The following is a 19,012-nucleotide window of genomic DNA, read 5'->3' on the forward strand; positions in this document are numbered from 1 at the left end:
ATGATTCTATGACAGCTATGTGCTGTGACCTGTAGGTCAGCTAGGAAGTTGGGCACGTCTTTTTAACCTCTGCCCATACTCAAGTGTCTTGTATTTGGGTGTTTGTTTGTTTTTAACTGGGAGTTTCCATAACCAAACTTGTGGGCACCTTCTCCTTTTCTATGATCTCCTATTTCCTACTGTGAAAGCAACAGCCTCCCCCCCCCCCTCCATGGCATTTGCCTCAGCAGCAGCTGTTCACAGGTACATTTAATTTGTACATGGAAGTTTCATTTAGATGCCATGGGTCATAAATATACCTTTCTCCACAAATTTGGCTGCCTCTAGACGGCATTGTGTGGAAGGAATTCAAGCAGACATTGAGAAAGTTAGGTTTGTGTAATTAAAGTACTTAGTCGCCCTGGCTCTACAATCCCGCTTAAAAAGGAAAGAAATGGATGTTTTGTGGTTAGGAAAGTGACAGTGAAATGTACTGGAAAGTGTAGGAAGAATAAATGATTGGTGAGAAGTTGTCTGACCACCGTGCAAGCAAATAAGGACATATGCAGGAAGAATACTTGTTGCCCTTTATTCTTCCCACAGAGAAATTGGAGCAAATGCTCAATAAAGACTTGATCTAATCTCTGCATAAGCTGTGTGCAAGCAAATCGGGATGAAAGCTTGCTAAACAGGTCAAGTGGAGGTGTCCTTTGTGTTAACCTGCTGCTGCTGCTTTTTACAGGCATTGAAATGGTCATGCTGCATCCTGTGGTGGAAAATTCCATGTTAAGTGAACCTTCTTAGAAGGAACCTAAAATGCTATGAGAGAAGTAAGATTAACTAAAACGAGAGAGGAAGACTAGTCCTACTATAGTTTCGCCTTTTCAAAAGGGTCACTATGAGGCATATGCCTTTGATCTCAGTGTGCAGTTTTGTTTTGTGGTTTTCTTCTTAAGATATGCAGTGTTTTCTTTCTGCTAAACTATTTTCTCCTCCTTCTTTCTAATAGTTCTGTTACTAGGATTCTGGTGCATCCATGAAGCAAACATCTATTTGGATAAATTAAGAGCTGCAACGACCTGCCGTATGGAATTCCAGACACATTCACAAGCATATATATGAGCTGCATTTTGCTCGTCTCTAGCAAGGTTCCTCTGGTCTCCTCCTCCTCCTTGCCCTCTGCATTCTTCTTTTTGCAAACCTTGAAGCTTTCAATACTAAACAATGTTCATAAGGCAAACACTTGATTAAGTTGGAGCACTGAATATGTATATAACTTCTGCTGTACAAAATGATTCCCCTCTGTTACTAGGTTTCACTGTTATTTCATTATAGTATTATTATTTTGTAATAAAAAGATTTGAAACCTCTTCAGGCTTTCAGGCTTTCCCCAGTAGTGATGTATGGAAGTGAGAGCTGGACCATAAAGAAGGCTGATCGCCAAAGAATTGATGCTTTTGAATTATGGTGCTGGAGGAGACTCTTGAGTCCCATGGACTGCAAGAAGATAAAACCTGTCCATTCTGAAGGAAATCAGCCCTGAATGCTCACTGGAAGGACAGATCCTGAAACTGAGGCTCCAATACTTTGGCCACCTCATGAGAAGAGAAGACTCCCTGGAAAAGACCCTGATGTTGGGAAAGATGGAGGGCACAAGGAGAAGGGGACGACAGAGGACAAGATGGTTGGACAGTGTTCTCGAAGCCACTAACATGAGTTTGACTAAACTGTGGGAGGCAGTGGAAGACAGGAGTGCCTGGCGTGCTCTGGTCCATGGGGTCACGAAGAGTCGGACATGACTAACAACAACAAAAGATGAAAAGCTTTTTATTTCTTTGCTGCGTTGAGAGAAATGAGCGCTACCTTCTATTTCTGTGCGCTGCTCTGGTTCGCCAGAAGCGGCTTTGTCATGCTGGCCACATGACCCAGAAGCTGTCTGCGGACAAACACCGGCTCCCTCGGCCTATAGAGCGAGATGAGTGCCGCAACCCCAGTCGGACACGACAGGACCTGATTGTCAGGGGCCCCTTTACCTTTATATTTGCTGAATTATCAGGGTAGTAGTATATGATAAACACGAACCAGATCGCAAAATAAAAACACGGGTAAATGTATACGAAAATTGGTACTAACATATAACACATTGAAAGTCGGGGTGTGAAAAGGTAACAGGTACAAGGACCCATTTCACCCTGATAAAACATGGCCAGGCATTAGGAATTGTGTTGGCAGAATGAGACTCGCATTATAAATGATGCTGAGAGTAAAATAATCCTTTTGGGGGAGTGGGGGGGGGAGAAAAACCTTGGAAAACAATGTGTCAGTTGTTTGGGTTCACCAAACTCCCAACATGAAATAATATTTTTGCATGCTTCCTTGTGACAGCTATATGGCGGTGGGAGGCAGCTGGCCCCTAAGAAGCGGGGTGGTGAACCTCAGAGCTGTGGGCCAAATGTGGCCCTCCAGGCCTCTCTAGCAGACCCTCAGAATTCTCCCTAGGCCACACCCATCACTGGCCCTGCTTTGCACCCTTCTTGAATATTTTTGCCCACTGGAATGTGTCATTGAGTTCTGATCATGTCTCTTGCTTCCCTGGATAGAGGACAGAATGTGTGTGTGGAAAGTAGCCTACTTTCACAATGCTAAAATTTACACTTGCTGCTTCACTCACTTTTGCCTCTGGCCCTAATCACCACTGCCTTGTGGCCTCATAAAGTTGTCCCAAAGGGAATATGGTCCTTGGGCTGAAAAAGTTTCCGTAACCCTATTACAAAAGCATCAAGTTTTATCTAACTACATAAATTATAGTTACAGGTAGGTAGCCGTGTTGGTCTGACATAGTCGAAACAAAATAATTTTTTTTGCGTAAATTATATGCAAAGTAGACTGATTGAATTAAGCAGGCCTAAGGAAAGGCCACACCTGGGACAGCTCAGTTGATAGAACCGGTCATATAATAACAGAATTGTAGAGTTGGAAGGGAACCTGACGATCATCTAGTCTGCCCTCCTGAAATGCAGGAATATGCAATTGTACCCATAAGGGGATGGAACCTGCAACTTTGACTTATCAGCACCACACTATCCATAAAACTCATCTCCAGGTCATGGGTTTGAGGGCCCCACTCCCTTGGGCAAGATTCCTGGCATTGCAGAGGGTTAGACTACCGTGTTTCTTCGAAAATAAGCCATACCCTGAAAATAAGCCATACCCCAAAAATAAGCCACAGTGATAGGCAGTTTAACCTTGTAGGTTAAACTGTACCATACTTAATTAAAAAAATAAGACATCCCCTGAAAATAAGCCACCGTGGTTTTTTTTTGAGGAAAAATAAATATAAGATGGTGTCTTATTTTTGGAGAAACACGGCAGATGGCCCTCGTGGTCCCTTCCAACTCTACCGTTCTATTTTCCCAGGCGGTTTCCACTGGAAAGTAGCCATGCCCATTATTCCCAAATGAGTCTACTCCGAGCAGGACAAACATTGACAACAACCCGTTATTTCCTACACCACCTTTTTAACTAATCGATAAACACAGCTGTGCATATTGATTTGTCGTTTTAAAAAAAGATAAAGATAAACAGCGATGCTTTGTGAAGTCATTTTGCGATCCATCCACGCGGGGAGGAGGAGGAGGCGCGGCCACGCGGGTGACGTCATAGCCGGGCGCACGTGCTGCGGATTGTTGTGATGACGCCACAGCAGCAGCGTGAATTTTTTTGTTTTTTTTTAAGATTTCCTAGATGGGGAAGAAGAAGATAAGGTGGGTGGATTTGAGAGAAGGCGGAGCTTCCTAATTAGCGTGTGTCCATGGATGTGAGGCGCGGGTAGCGGTTGCTAGGGGAGAGAGAGATATATATAGAGAGAAGTGCTTCCGGTGTCCCCCCCCCCGAAAGTAACCCGGAAGCGCTTCTCTGCGGGGTTGCAAGCGCGAAGATGGCGGCGGAGGAGCCTCAGCAGCAGCCGGAGCCCCTCGGCGGGGACACGGACGGTAATGGCGGGCGGGGCGGGGGAGCCTTGCTCGGGGTCGCCGCAGGCGGGACGGGGAGTGCGCAGGCGCGGCTTCCTTTCCCTCCGTGGCAGCGTCGCTTCCAGCCTCTGAGGGAGAAGCTCTTTCATTCCAGCAGCAGCAGCAGCGCCTCCTTCCCTTCTTCCTTCCCTGCCTGACCCAGAGCAGAAACGCGCTTGGCCACCCCCTCCGCCCTCTCCTCCCGAGGAGGCCTCGCGGTCTCTTGGGCAACGGCGCCCGCGCGCCGCCGAGTGGACCCCGTCCTTCTGCCTCCGGTCGCCATGGCAACGGCGCCCCCTTAGTCCTCTCTGGCCCCGCCTCTTCTCTCTCCCCCCCCCCTCTGGGCAGGACGCGGGAGGCAGATTGTCCAAGGCCAGGCTTTTCTCTCCCACATGGGCTTCCATAGAAACGCTCCTCTGGCGGGAGGAGGGAAAGGGACCAGTTCTGCTCTTAAGGGCTTTATTATTATCATCTCCCCACGCAGAATTCCTCAATCCCTAAATGTACAAAATCGTAAAGTCGGAAGGGGCCACGAGGGTCATCCAGCCCAACCCCCTGCAATTAAAGAATATTTTGCCCCAAGTGGGACTCAAACCCACGACCCTGAGATTAAGGGTCTCATGCTCTACCGAATGAGCTGCTCAAGCCCATCTCCGTTCTTACCTAACAACAATTATTACTATATAAAAGAATTGTCCAGTAGCAGTTTAGAGACCAACTAAGTTTGTTCTTGGTATAAGCTCTAAGGTGATACTGGACAATTTTTATTATTATTTTATCTATTTCAACTGTGTCAGACCAACACGGCTACTTACCTGAATCTAGAACAATTATTACTGTTAGTGTGCCGTCGACATACCTGTTGGAGTGAATCAAAATTGATAAAAGGGTCGCACATCTGTGCACACTTCCCTAATGGTCACAACCACCCACCTTGTTGAAGGTAGGGGAGGTTAATTTTGAGGAAGCAAGTGTAAGTTCGTGCTGCAGGGAGGAGGGGCTGTACTGTGGCAGAGCGTCTGCTGCATTGCATGCAGAAATCCCAGGTCCAACTCCCAGTCCCAGGTGGGGCCGGGAGAGATTCCTGCCTGAAACCTGCCTGTGATTGTAGACAATACTGAGCTAGATAGACCAAAGGGTCGACTCAGTATAAGGGACCTTTGAATGTTCCAATGATTGCTTGTGGCTTCAATTAGGGCTGAGAAACCCATGACTTCAAGTATTGTTGCATTCACAACTCCTCAGGCCCAGCCAGCATGGCAGATGAGTTGGGAATGAGGCGAGTTGTTGTCCAGGGACTTATGGAGGGCCACAACCCTCCTACCCCTAGCGTACACATTGAGAGCGCAATCCTAAAGACACTTATCTGTGACTGCTTTCTTAGTAAACATGTGCAAGCTGTCAGTTCTAAAAATAATTGAAGAAGCAGGGACTTCCTTTGATGTTTGCTAGAGTGACCATTATAGAGGAGCAGCCATGTCAATTTTACCAACACCAACATAGTACATCAACGATTAACTGGATTTATTGTGGCAGATGCCACAGCAGAAGGCCAATTTATTAAACACATGAAATCCTATCCTCAATTGGCAGATTGGTATACATGATGAATGAATGTGCGGAACTGGTAAACTGGGATCAAAAGGCAACGAAAAGCACGAGGCATTGCCTGTAATATTCTGTGCAAAGCTAAAGATGTGTTTCTAACCATAGGAGCTGGGAGGCCCCATTAGCTAAAGTACCTCAGGTTAAGAACAGTTTCAGGTTAAGAACGGACCTCCAGAACGCATTAAGTTCTTAACCCGAGGTACCACTGTAATAATAATAATAATAATAATCCTATATTATAAAGTCCCTGTGTCTCTGCATCCAGTCCCTGTGTCCACGCTAATGCGCATGTGCCCCACGGACACAGGGACTGGACGAAGAGGCGGGACATACACACACACACAGACGTTCTCTCCCCCCCCAACCCTCTGCCTCCCGTCCCCCTGCAGCGGCGGACCAAGATGCAGCCATCTTGGTCCGCTGCCTCCTGACAACCCTACCTGGCCCGTGGGAGGAGCGGTGGGGCCGCGGCCTTCCCTCCCTCTCTGCGCTCGGCCGCGGGACATGACGGGAGAGCGCTTTGTTTAATTGCGTTCCTGGCGTGCCCCGCGGCCGAGCGCAGAGAGGGAGGGAAGGCCGCGGCCCCGTCGCACCTCTAGTGCCCGTTTTCTTAACGGGCTGAATGAGACTAATAATAATGGTGGAGACTAACACCAAAAGCCTTATGTTACCTATGTGCATGGTGCAATACATTTTCTTTTGGTAAACAAAATACAGCTCTACATTCCCAATATGTTTACAATCTGTCAATGGGGAAGAAGAGAGGAACGTAGTGTGGAATGAAATAGGAGCAAATGCACTTCTATGTTCTTAAGCGGGATCAGAATTGGGAACGAAGATTATGGCATTAAACCAAAGGTTTAATAGAAATTATGAGTTTTGAGAGGAGATATGACGGGAGATCTAATATATTCAGGAAGGGAGTAATCAGCATATGAGGTAGCAAGGGAAAATGGGCAGAGGTGTTTTAACAGAGATCTTTACGGATGGTAGAATTCACCTTTGGTCCAGTAGTATTGCAGTTTGTCTCCACTGATCCTTCAACAGCAGCCTAACACAGGCAGAAGTGTAGGGGTAGAATTTAACACATCCAGCCACACATGTTAGCTCCTTTTCCAGGAGAAGAACTGCCTTCTTTAGCACCAGCTAGGGCAGGGGTGCCCAAACTTTTTTCAAAGAGGGCCAGATTTGATGCGTGAGGGCCGACCAAAGTTGAGCTTTTTTTTTTTAATTGAAGTTTTTGAGCCAGATTAGGCCCCCAAAACGGACTTTGGACATGCCTGAGCTACGGTAAAACAAACATTCCACTGAACAACCTCTCCATAAGATGTACCTCCCCACTTTCCTGCCTCACTTGTGCTTGATGCCTTCCTCCTCCATGCACACATACCGTGAAAATACCCACCCCAAACATTCATTCATATGATCTTCCACTTCACACACTGTTCCATGGATCTTGCATGCCCAAACTTTAGGAATTAAACCCACAACTGCCCCTCTTCTGAAGTAAGACAGGGGTGAGGGTACTTGTGGCTTTTCTGATGTTGTTAGACGACTTCTCCCCCTATCAACATGATTGATGGTCAGGGATGAAGGAAGCTGGAGTTCTGACAACATCCGGCGGCTTAGCCAGACCTGCTTTAAACTTTCCTTCTGCCTTTCTCCCAAAATGATCCAGGGGACAGCTCCAGTTAAGAGCCCCAAACAAAGCTGATCCCCCTTCTGTCCATATACATACTTTGTTCCTCTTCTAACCATCCTTCATCTCCGCAAACCTCTCCTTTGCTATTGGGAGCCACTGTGGTGTAGTGGTTAAGAGCAGTAGACTCGTAATCTGGGGAACCGGGTTTGGGTCTCCGCTCCTCCACATGCAGCTGCTGGGTGACATTGGGCTAGTCACACTTCTCTGAAGTCTCTCAGCCCCACTCATCTCACAGAGTGTTTGTTGTGGGGGAGGAAGGGAAAGGAGAATGTTAGCTGCTTTGAGACTCCTTAGGGTAGTGATAAAGCGGTATATCAAATCCAAACTCCTCCTCCTCTTCTTCTTCTTCCTCTTCTTCTTCTTCTTCTTCTTCTTCTTCTTCTTCTTCTTCTTCTTCTTCTTCTTCTTCTTCTTCTTCTTCTTCTTCTTCCTCTTCCTCTTCCTCTTCCTCTTCCTCTTCCTCTTCCTCTTCCTCTTCAAGAAACAATTACTCCTCTTGACACCAAGTTGGAAATATCCCTTTCCCTGTTGAGAAACTGCCTCATCGGTGACACTCATAGGCAGTTTGCCTGCCCAGTTTGCATACGTTGAATTCCTGTGCAGTATGAAAAAAATAATACCGTATATTACGGCGTATAAGACGACTGGGCATATAAGACGACCCCCCACTTTTCCAGTTAAAATATAGAGTTTGGGATATACTCGCCGCATATGAAATCCGACCCGGCGTATAAGACGACCCCTGACTTTTGAGAAGATTTTCCTGGGTTAAAAAGTCTTATACGCAGGAATATACAGTATTTGTGCATTGTCCCGGTAAGGGATGCAGAGGGATAGGATCCCTGCCTAATGAACAATCTGTGCCATGTCAGCTTCCCTTTGGAATCCAGCCCTCCTCTGCCAGGGTGGGAGAATCCACATTCTCAAAAAACAACAACACAAAAACAAACAAACAAAAAAACCAACCACATATCCTTGTCTGTGTTTGAGAGCATCTATTGCTCTGGTGGGGAACCTGATGTGAACATAGGAAACTGCTATTGTTTACACTGGCTGGCAGTGGTGGTTCTACTGGGTGTTGTTCTGGAGATGTTTCCAGCCCTACCTGGAGATGCTGGGGATTGAGCCTCAGACCTTCTATGCTCGACCACTGAGCTAGTTTCCCAAATGTTGGGCTGAAACTTCCCTCACTCTTGGCCGCTGGAGAGCTGGAGTCCAACAAGAAGAGCAGGGCCACAGGTTCTCTTGAAGGTGCCTGCATTCAGACTCCACCTCCTCCAGGTGCCTGGGAACCCCATTTAGGTTGGTGTGATAATCCCTCCCAGAATGAGACTCTCTCGCCCTGGAATGAACTTTGCTTTATTATCCCTCATCTGCTTTGACAGTTTCTTCTGACAGTTCCGCCTTTATGACAGCATGTCCCCCTTTAAAATGGAATCTTGATTGAGTGCATCTTAAAATATGTTGTGTAAGAAGTGCCTGAAGTCGCAGTTGGTTCAGGGCCAGGTTGCCAACTGTTAAGTAGCCCTGGACATGGGCTTTTAAGTGGACTCACAAAAAGAAAATTAAGCATCTTGAACAGGCATCCCCAAACTTCGGCCCTCCAGATGTTTTGGACTACAATTCCCATCATCCCTGACCACTGGTCCTCTTAGCTAGGGATCATGGGAGTTGTAGGCCAATCTGGCGGGCCGCAGTTTGTCGATACCTGATCTTGAGCTTTCTCCACTGCTTTACTCCATCCCAAGAAAAGCTCAGGCTCTGCATGTCTGGGATTGTGTTAAAGGCACCTGAGAAGGGCCAATAAAGTTGGCAACACTAGGCAGGGGAGGGGTAGACATGCCGTGGTGTGGGCTGTTGTGTTCCTTTACCCTTCATGTTGTACCTTCATAGAATCATAGAATCATAGAGTTGGAAGAGACCACAAGGGCCATCCAGTCCAACCTCCTGCCAAGCAGGAAACACCATCAAAGCATTCTTGACATATGCCCGTCAAGCCTCTGCTTAAAGATCTCCAAAGAAGGAGACTCCACCACACTCCTTGGTAGCAAAGGAGTGCTACCAAACCTTGCTGATTGTAAATCAGAGCATGAATTTTGCTTGCTATAGCTGCCTGCCTGCGTTGGCCACTGGAAGAGCCCCTGATCCAAATTTATTCCTGCTGGGGCTTGAAAGCTCCTGCCTACTGTATTAATGGGATACTATTTCCAGACCCTGAAAATAGCTTGGTTATTCTTCCTTGCGGCTCTCTTGAATCACACTCACCCTTTCGGAGTTGCATGTCGACCATTTGACCCAGATTGCACGGTAATATACATTGTGTGTACCCCCCTTTCTTAAACAAGTCCGGCACGTAGCTCCTGCCCTTTGAGGATTCGTTAACTCATCCTTTGCCAAGAAAATCTGGCCTGAGTGTTGGCAGGTCCAGTTTTGGAAGGAAGTCTGGAGTAGATTTTGTCCAATTCCACTACCTTTCTGTGGCCTGGGAGGGAAGAGGTTCCGGGGTGGGGTGGGGTGGGGGAGGATAGGCAGGGAGGTGAAGCCTGCAAAACCAACTGCATAAGAAAGAGTTGCAGTTGTGTGTCCCAGCCTCACTGCGGTAGCATCCTAGCAGGCTGGGAGCTGGGACACCTCTCTGGATGATGTATGATATGGAGCAGAAGCAGATCAGGTTTCCTGATTTTTCTGCAGCGTTGGCAGCTGCTGTGAGCAATTGATGCTGTTGGAGGAAGCAGCTGAGAACCTGCACTGCCTGTCTTGCAAAGCAGATAAAAACTTACGCACAGCAGGCTGCAGTGTTACTATTTTCCTTTTCCTTTTTTTTTTTTTTGGGTAGTAGTGTGCGGCTGCTTGGGTTTCTGCAGCAACTGCCCCCCTCTCTCTGCCTTTTCAAATGGATACCCCGCTGGAGCCTGGCTGTAAAAGGGAGGCAGCGTCAGCGTCTGTTGTTGCAAAAACATGGTACCCAATGCAGCTTGTCATGCTAATAAGGCGGGGATGGGCCACTTGCTCAGCCCTGGGGGCTCTGTGTCGGAAGCGTGGTTGTGGACACAAGAGCTGCGGTGAAGGTGCGATGGCATTGCATGTCCTTGAACATAGCTTCGTTTGTGAGGGTGCCTTCTTTTTTCCGTTTTGTATTTGATGAGGCTAAGCTTTAGATTTGGCAGTTTAAAGTTGTATGCTTCCTGCAGTTCTGAAACTGTGGCCTGCAGAGGTTTTAAAGTGTGATGAGATGTTGCGATCAGGACCATAAAGCACCCTGTATTGTACAAGAGGAGATGTGCTGAATGATAAGAATTAATTAATTGACCCTTGTCTGCTCTAGAGACGTCAAAATCAATTGCAGCTGAAAATTATAACAGGCTTAGCTCTCTCTCTAATTGCTGTCTTGCTTCTGATCATTCAACTTTGTTGTCATTATTGTATTTTCAAGCCCTGAGGACTAGGAACTTAGGCATTGTTTTTGTCTTGAGCCATACTGTGGAAAAGCATGTTTTATCTTTTTGTGTGTGTGCCAGAAGATCATTGTTAATGCTGTCAAGGCTGCACTGGTGCAAAGGGACCTTTCTCAACTTCATTATTATCTTCTCTCTCTCTCTTTTCCCTCCCGCAGGAGTGAATTGCTTGGCCTATGATGAAGCCATAATGGCACAGCAGGATCGAATTCAGCAGGAGGTGAGCGATCATGAACATAAGAGGTTGGCCTGTGTGGTCCTGCCTGCTTTGTGTTCAGCTGCATGAGTAGCAAGCAACCACAAAAAATTGCACCCGTTCATTCAGATTCACAGCCCATCCCGTCTTACAGATTCCAACTGTGTACAGATGCGCTGGACTTAACACTGTACTCCTTCCATTGTCACATCCTAGAATCTCTCCGGAAAGCTCGGTAGCAGCCTGATGTGGCTAACTCCATGATTCCCAAGTAATCGCAACATGCCTGAAACTAAGGGTTGGTTCACAAATGCACCTACATTCCTCCTTGATTTCTCCATGCTTGATAACTGGAGCTGACTGCGGTGCTGGCTCCCTTAAACTTCTGCGTTGAGCAGAATGAAACTCTGGGATTCACTCCCCATAAGAAGAAGCAATGGCCACCAATTTGGACGGCTTTAAAAGAGGACTAGACAGATTCATTGAGGATAAGGCCATTATGGCTGCTAATCCTGATGGCTTGATTCTGCAGCCAGGCTCTTGCGACCCATCACATTCTTTTCTGTGGTGTTGTGCCTGGGATGGCCGCTTCACACATTCCAGTCAGGGCAAGCTAGTTGATTTTCATTGAATTGTAAAGTTGGACTTCATCTAGCCCAACCCCCTGCAATGCAGGACCATGCAGCTGTCCTTTATGAGGGATTGAACCTGCAACCCGGGCACCATCAGCACCATGCTATGCAGGCCCAATTTTCAAATAGCTAAGGCAGGTTTGGGGACCCTTTGGTCCTCTAGATACTCCTGAGCTATAACTCCCACCACGCCTGTTCCTAAGCTACACTTGTGGGCCTGATGAGAGTTGTAGCTCAGGTCCAAAAATTCCCCACACCTGTCCTAAGGGAAAGTTCTTGTTCTTAAATTGGTTTTTTTTGGGGGGAGGCCAGTGGTGAGCAGGGCTGTAGGCAAAGTGGTGGGCGATACCAAAGGCAGAGGTGGACGGAGCAGTGGATGTGACTCTTGAGTCGAAGGACCTTCTAGTCATGGAGAAGGCAGTGGTCTCTCTTTGCTTGTGAACGTCCAAGCAAGCAAGAGCTATTCTCACAGCTCAAGGATGCTGCATTGGAGGAGGGCTTGGGTGCGGGAGGTGTGGCCCCCTCACAGTCCTGAAGGTCAGATAGGCAGGTCCTGGGCCCGAGGCTCCACACCCCTGCTTTAAATGGAAGTTTCCAGCTTCCTGGTTAATATATTTTGCAAAGAGGCATGGACAGAATTGGGTTGCTGCAACAACTGAACTGTATCTACTTGCAATAAAAGCAAGCCTTTATACCCCCGGGACAATAATTTAGTACATCTGGTTATGAAGCCCCACGTAGTCCCTGCAGTTCAAGAGGGAAATTTTACTTACTGTGGGAACTTCTAAACAATCCTCTATTTCTATGCTGAATGCTGAGAGCGGGGCTTCCCTCTTCTGGGCTTGGTTTCTACTTTGAGTGCAGAGGAGAACCAGTCCACTCCACCCTCCTCTTCCAGCCCACTCACTCGCCTGCATTCCATTCCTGATCGCCTGTAGCAACCAAACTGGTGCTTTAAATCAAAGGCTGGTCCTTTTTAAGATGCCCACCTCCCCCATGTGAAAATATGTGTTTCTGTGCTCTCCTTCCTCTCACGTGCCAACCTGCTTCTCTGCAGATAGCCGTCCAGAATCCTCTTGTCTCAGAAAGGATGGAGTTGTCTGTCCTGTACAAGGAATACGCTGATGATGACCACGTCTACCAGCAGAAGATCAAGGTAACAAGGACCACAACCATACCAGCGCATGGGCTGTGGAGGGCAGCTGAAATGGAGGAATGGGGTGGAGCCCTTCCTCCATGAGGAAAGGGGAACAGCCATTGCTCAGGGGCAGAGCACTGCTTTGCATGCAGGCAATTCCAGGTTCAATCCCCAGTGGCCTCTCCAGGTAGGGCTGGGGGAGATTCCCTGCCTGAAGCCCTGGAGAGCTGCTGCCAGTCAGTGTAGACAATGCTGAGCTAGATGTACCAGTGGTGTGATCCTGTGTCATCGGGGTTCAAGAGGGGAAAATACCCTGAAGTCTGCTTTTAGAAGACAGGGCATTTATTCTGTTTCTGTCTCTAGGCCACCAAGCCAATCGGATGCTAACCCACCTCCTCCATTCTCCCTGCACAGGATCTGCTACAGAAGTATGCATTCATCCGGAAGACGAGGCCAGACGGCAACTGTTTCTATCGGGCATTTGGCTTCTCCCATCTTGAGGCACTCTTGGAAGATGGCAAGGAGCTCCAACGGTAGGACACGCCGGGGGGGGGGAGTGTGTGAGGAGTGTCTCTAGGGTGCTGCTACTTATTTATCGCCTTCCACACGTCTCAGTATAAACAGCTAAACCTTAAAAGCAACGCAGGAAATAAGATCAGATAAATATAAAAACATTACCAAGTAGACACCCACAACAGAGAGACATTCATCTAGCTGTCAGAACAAAGATGTCTTCCGTTGTTTCCAGAGAGTGCATCTCAACAGGGATGCTGTTTTGCAGAACAGGGACAGCCACACAGAAAGTCCTGCCCAGCGTTACTGCGGAGGGAGCTTTTGATTTCTCTGGAACTGGAAGGAGAAGCTTCTCTGCAGACCAAAGTGACCTACTGGCTACAGGTGAAACTCGGAAAATTAGAATATCGCCAAAAAGTGCATTTATTTCAGTAATGCAACTTATATTTTTTATATTTCATTTAATTTTTACAAATGCTTTCTTTTGGAAATTCCACAGTAATAAAACAAATAGTTACAATAATACAAAAATAAACATCGCTATTACATTTCATTAATTGCATTCCATTTATAATTGACCCACCTAACAACAAATAATTACAATTACAATAAATAAAGGCTTGACATATCTTGCTTTGCATGTCATGCATCTATTTCATATATTGGTTTCACCTTTTAAGTTGCGTTACTGAAATAAATGCACTTTTCAACAATATTCGAATTTTCTGAGTTTCACCTGTACATCTTGGATAGGGGAGTCTCTTTGGGATGCAGGGTGGTGGTCAGCGCTGTAAATGAAAGTATACTTGGCAGTTCTCAGCTAATAAGAATAATAAGAATAATAATAATTTATTATTTATACCCCACCCATCTGGCCGGGTTTCCCCAGCCACTCTGGGCGGCTTCCAACAGAAATATTAGAATACACTAATTTCTTAAAGATTAAAAGCTTCCCTAAACAGGGCTGCCTTCAGATGTCCTCTAAAAGTCTGGTAGTTATTTTTCTTTTCGACATGAACTTTGGGTCATTGGCATTTGCAGTGTAAAGATTCTTGCTTTACTAGAATCACTTATTCTGTACTTGTTTATTTTACTGTGCACAGCTTCAAAGAGGTGGCTGCCAAAAGCAAGGAAGTGTTGGTTTCACAGGGCTTCACAGAATTCACCATTGAGGACTTCCACAACACGGTAAGCCAGGGTGGGAAACCTCAGGCCAAATGCAGCCCTCCAGTCCTCTCTGCCCAGCCCTTGGGACTCTCCTCAGGCCACACTTCACACTCTCCTTGGAAGGTTTTGCCCTCTGTAATTTTTTTTGCCTGGCTGGAATATGTCCTTGAACTCCGATAATGGCCCTTCGTCCCATGGGTAGAGAGAGGCTTGTGTGTAAAACCAGCCTACTGTACAAAAGCAATGCAGGCTCTCAGCTTACACAGGGGTTATGTTACGGGGAGAGTGCTTAAAGCCAAAATCATGTATAGTAAAAACACACTGGATGCAATGGCAGGTGGGATTGCCAAAGTTCCTCCCCCCCCCCGACACCCGCCCCCTTTTTGCTCCATTTTATTGATTGATTGATTGATTGCTGAGTTCATAACACTGAAAGCATAAGTTGCCAGTTACCTGTATTCACATTCGTTGCTCTGTCCACTTTTGCCTCTGGCCCCGCCCACCTCAGCCAGGCATTCCATGGAAGATTGCTTAGAAAGGATTGCAGCTCGGGGTGGAAAATATCCCCACACCTGTGCTAAGCCCAGGAAGGGGAGGGGTGGGGACAAGAGACTTGAGCGATAGTTTGAGACTGGAAGAATTTGGGAATAAAGGTACTTCACTGCCTGTGTTTCAGGATTCACAAACCTCAGCCTTTCTTTGTTGCTATGGTGCTCCACTCCATGGTCCACTTCAATTGCCCCCTTCTGCCCCTTTCCAAGTGCAAGTAGTATTGGTGCTTAAAACATATGCAGGCCTCCCAAGTGCATGTCCAGCCTCCCGGATCCTCTTTGTCTTTGACAGCAGGTGGCTCCCAGGTGTCTGCTGTTTTATGCCCTTACAGTGGGGTATTCTGGGAAAATCTAAAGGATGGATGGCTCACAAGCGGTTGCCGTAAATCGCGGCCCCCTCCCCTGGTTGGGGCAGCAAGCAGTACTTTGCCGGGGAGACCCTGGTGCTAGCCAAACCTCCTAAGATACCAGGGGTGGGGAGACCGTCAGGCCCTCCAGATGTTGTTGAACATGATCAGGGAAGATGGGCATCTGGACATAGGAAGCCCTTGGTTCTTCTAGCTCTGTTTTGTCTACACTGACTGACAGCAACTCTCCAGGTATTCAGACCAGGAGCCTTTCCTGGTCCTTCCTGGTGCTGCTAGAGCTTGAACCTGGGACCTTCTGTACATCATGTGAAGATGTATCTTTCTGCCCAGGCTTTCCCAGACCTATAAGATTTTGTGTGTTTGAGGCCTCTGAACTTGTTTTGCTTGCTATTGCGTGTTTTTGTATTGCTCTTAATTGGTTTTAGGTTTGTGTTTTGTTTTAATGATACATTGTTTGTTTTAGATGGCGCGCCGCTCGGAGAGTTTTGAAATACTAATAAATGAGTCTGATGCTGTGCCACCAAGTTAAAGCCCTTCCCCACTGTTTCCCCATCACTGGCTTACACAGCCAGCTGTGGGCGCTTTTCTTTGACCTTTCCTCTCTCTCTAATCCCTGTAGTTTATGGATCTGATAGAACAAGTGGAGAAGCAAATCACTGTTTCAGACCTGCTGTCCTCTTTCAACGACCAGAGCACCTCGGATTACCTTGTTGTGTACCTGCGGCTGCTCACTTCTGGGTACCTGCAACGTGAGAACAAGTTCTTCGAGCACTTCATCGAGGGAGGACGCAGCATAAAAGAGTTTTGCCAGCAGGTCAGGAGCGTGGAGGCAGGGAAGGACATCTCTGAACAGGACAAGACGAGATTTTACACACACACACTTTCCATTCACTCCCCTGGCCCTTCCTTTCCTCTTGAAGTGACCATTCTGCTTTGGCCATATAGACCTTTCCTGGCAGGATCTGCGAGTTTCATAGCTGTAGTTTCCCTATGAAGCTTTTAAACATTTCTGCTTTCTTTTTCTGGGAATCATAGTCCTAGCAACATTGAAAAGGGGAGGAACATCTAGGTAGAGTCTGCTTAAAACTGGCCATTGAGTGGGCCCAGTAGTGGCAGAACACACAAGTCTTGTAATCAGGCTCTTTCCCTCATTCTGTTGTTCTCACCAGTCATTCAGTTTTTTACATGCCCTTCACCCTGAGGGGGTCCCAGGACAACTGCAGCCTCAAGAATAGGGTGGGCCCTAACATATATGTATCTCAGAGGAAAGAGCATTAGCCCCCTTCCTCCCTGAAGGCCTGCCAACTCCCTCAGGTTAAATAATCAGAGAATGTTCTACAGTACCACAAGTGTGGCAGGAATGAGCCCCCCCCCAAGCAAAGATAGCTTATTTTAAGCAAGGGGTGGTGGCGGGTAACCCATGGACTTCTGGGTATTCAAACACAGGAGCAGTTGGGGTGTTTAGTGTTGTGTGTATCCAGACTTTGCTGAGGTGAGGATTCTGGTATCTGCATGCGCTCAGTGCGGTTCTCTATCTGGCCCGTGGACTACAAGACACAGCGTGGACAGTCCAGCTGGGTGAGATTCGTGAGATCACTGCATCGAGTACAGAGCTTAGCGTCTAGTGTCTTGCTTGGCAACTTTGAAATCTCCAGTTTGCTTTTCTGCAGTATAAAAGTTAGTTTCTAGGACTCATGATCACAAGATAGCTTGGGTGCATGGAATCTGAGAGGGGCTACTCTGGGCAGGGCAGCTCAGGTGGGGGATTTCAGAGCCTTGCAAGGCGCCTTAATCATTCTCAAGCAGGTACTGTCGAGGGACGTAAACAGCTCTGTGTGCCTTTCCTCTCTTTTCCAGGAGGTGGAGCCCATGTGCAAGGAAAGCGACCACATCCACATCATTGCGCTGGCCCAGGCCCTCAACGTCTCGATTCAGGTGGAATACATGGACCGGGGTGAGGGCGGCACCACCAACCCCCACATCTTCCCCGAGGGCTCGGAGCCCAAAGTGTATCTACTGTACAGACCGGGACACTACGACATCCTGTATAAATAGAGGAGAGGCGGGGGGAGGCAGTCTGGCCGGTGCACCAAGCCCCCCCCCCTTCTTCCTCTCTGCCTCACGTTGTCTTTCTCGCCCATGTTTCCCTGCCCATCCGCCGGGCAGCATCGCCTGTGGTTGTAAATGGTGATCGCTCTTGCTGCCATCTCGCTCACTTGGTTTGTTATTATTATATTTTTCCTCTTTTTTGTTGTTACACTCACACTCTTCTGTGTTTTATTAAAGGGGATGCTGGTGAAACAGTCTACCATGCCTGTAGCTTCTCTCTGGTGCTTTTATGGGGTGGAACCAGTGTTGTTTTTTTTCTAAAAAAATGTTTAGGGGTACTCTCATTTTGACTCAAGAAAATCACCATTTTATAGTTCAAATTGGGGAAAATAAATACAGTAAATGGACAAAAGTACAAAGATTCACATAATGTTTAGGGGTATGCGTATGCCTGCAACACCCCAGAAAAAAGCACTGGGTGGAACCTTTCTCTTCCTCCTCTTTCCTGCCCTTATGGAGTGAGCAATGATTGATTTGCTTTGGCACAAACCCCCACCCCTAAAAAGCAAATGAGCAAGTGATGGTTTTTCTAAAGGATCGTTGTGAGGGTTCAGTGTGTGCCAGTGATTCTGGCTGCCAGCATGTTGAATCACCTAAGTGGAGAGATTCTACTCCTCAAGGCTGCAAATAATTTTTTTAAAAAAACCAAATAGGTAGACAGCATCTGGTAAACTCCTGGAAAGCAGAGGAGGGGTGGGTAGAGATTCCAGATATTTAGGGACCAGTAGTTTAGTCTATTCACAGTGACCTGCCTTCCACCTATCTTACTGTAAAGGTAAAGGGACCCCTGACCATTAACCTTGCATATTTTCCTGCCCCACAACCTGTCACCAGACTCCTTGCCACTTTTTTTCTTGGAATGTAGAATGAATCTGCAGGGGTTTTTTGTTTTTGTTTTTAATTAAGAACTTGATTAAATCACCAGTTTTTCTATCAGCAGAGAATTTGGCTTCCCTCGGAATGTAGTCATCCACTGTGTCATTTTTTTAAAGTGGAGTGTGAGGTTTGTTGGTAGAGCTGAGCCAAGGTAACGTTTTTCCTGGGAGAGGTGGAATTGGAACCTGGCTAGGCACGTGATCCAGAATGGCGGCTGTGCCACTGTTGCTATGGGGCTTGGCGGGGGGCACCTTAGCAGCTGACTCAGTGCTTGGTTAGCAACTGTCTCTTCAAACAGGAAGCCTCTAATTGCAGGACTGGGAAAGGGGGGGGTCCCTGCCTTTGTCGCCAGTGTTGTGTTGCTCCATTGGAAGAGTCTCCTTGCTTTGTGAAGGGCAGCAGGAGTCTGTGTGTCTCTTGGTGTGATGGGCGCACACATTTGTATGAGCCATTGTGCTTGTATGTATTCTACACATTCAGAAAAATCCCTTACTTGTGGCAAAGGACTTCCTGAATTGTACCAATTTAAGCTTGAGGGGGGTATGTGGAAATGTTGTATTAAGAGTCTCTGCACATATTGAGAAGATGATTGGGCTGGATCCATTTCTCCCCTCACATGAGGAAGTGTAGCCTTCTTAAAAAAGAGTGTTTCTAGCTTCCGACCAGACAGCATGGAGCATGGCACTGCTTTTGCCCAGACCCTCCATG

The 19,012-nt window shown here is 47.2% G+C and overlaps 1 protein-coding gene across 1 annotated transcript; it reads left to right on the top strand.

The window, feature by feature from the left end:
• Positions 1 to 3,873: 3,873 nt before the first annotated feature.
• On the top strand, positions 3,874 to 17,620 carry OTUB1 (OTU deubiquitinase, ubiquitin aldehyde binding 1). Its single transcript, XM_035099095.2, has 7 exons — positions 3,874 to 3,971; positions 10,913 to 10,974; positions 12,640 to 12,738; positions 13,135 to 13,253; positions 14,337 to 14,421; positions 15,939 to 16,133; positions 17,177 to 17,620. The coding sequence occupies exons 1-7, from the start codon at positions 3,917 to 3,919 to the stop codon at positions 17,372 to 17,374; spliced, it is 813 nt and encodes a 270-aa protein (XP_034954986.1). The 5' UTR covers positions 3,874 to 3,916; the 3' UTR covers positions 17,375 to 17,620.
• The last annotated feature ends 1,392 nt before the right edge of the window (positions 17,621 to 19,012 follow it).

This window comes from Zootoca vivipara, chromosome 17 (genome assembly GCF_963506605.1).
Source record: "Zootoca vivipara chromosome 17, rZooViv1.1, whole genome shotgun sequence".
NCBI lineage: Eukaryota > Metazoa > Chordata > Lepidosauria > Squamata > Lacertidae > Zootoca > Zootoca vivipara.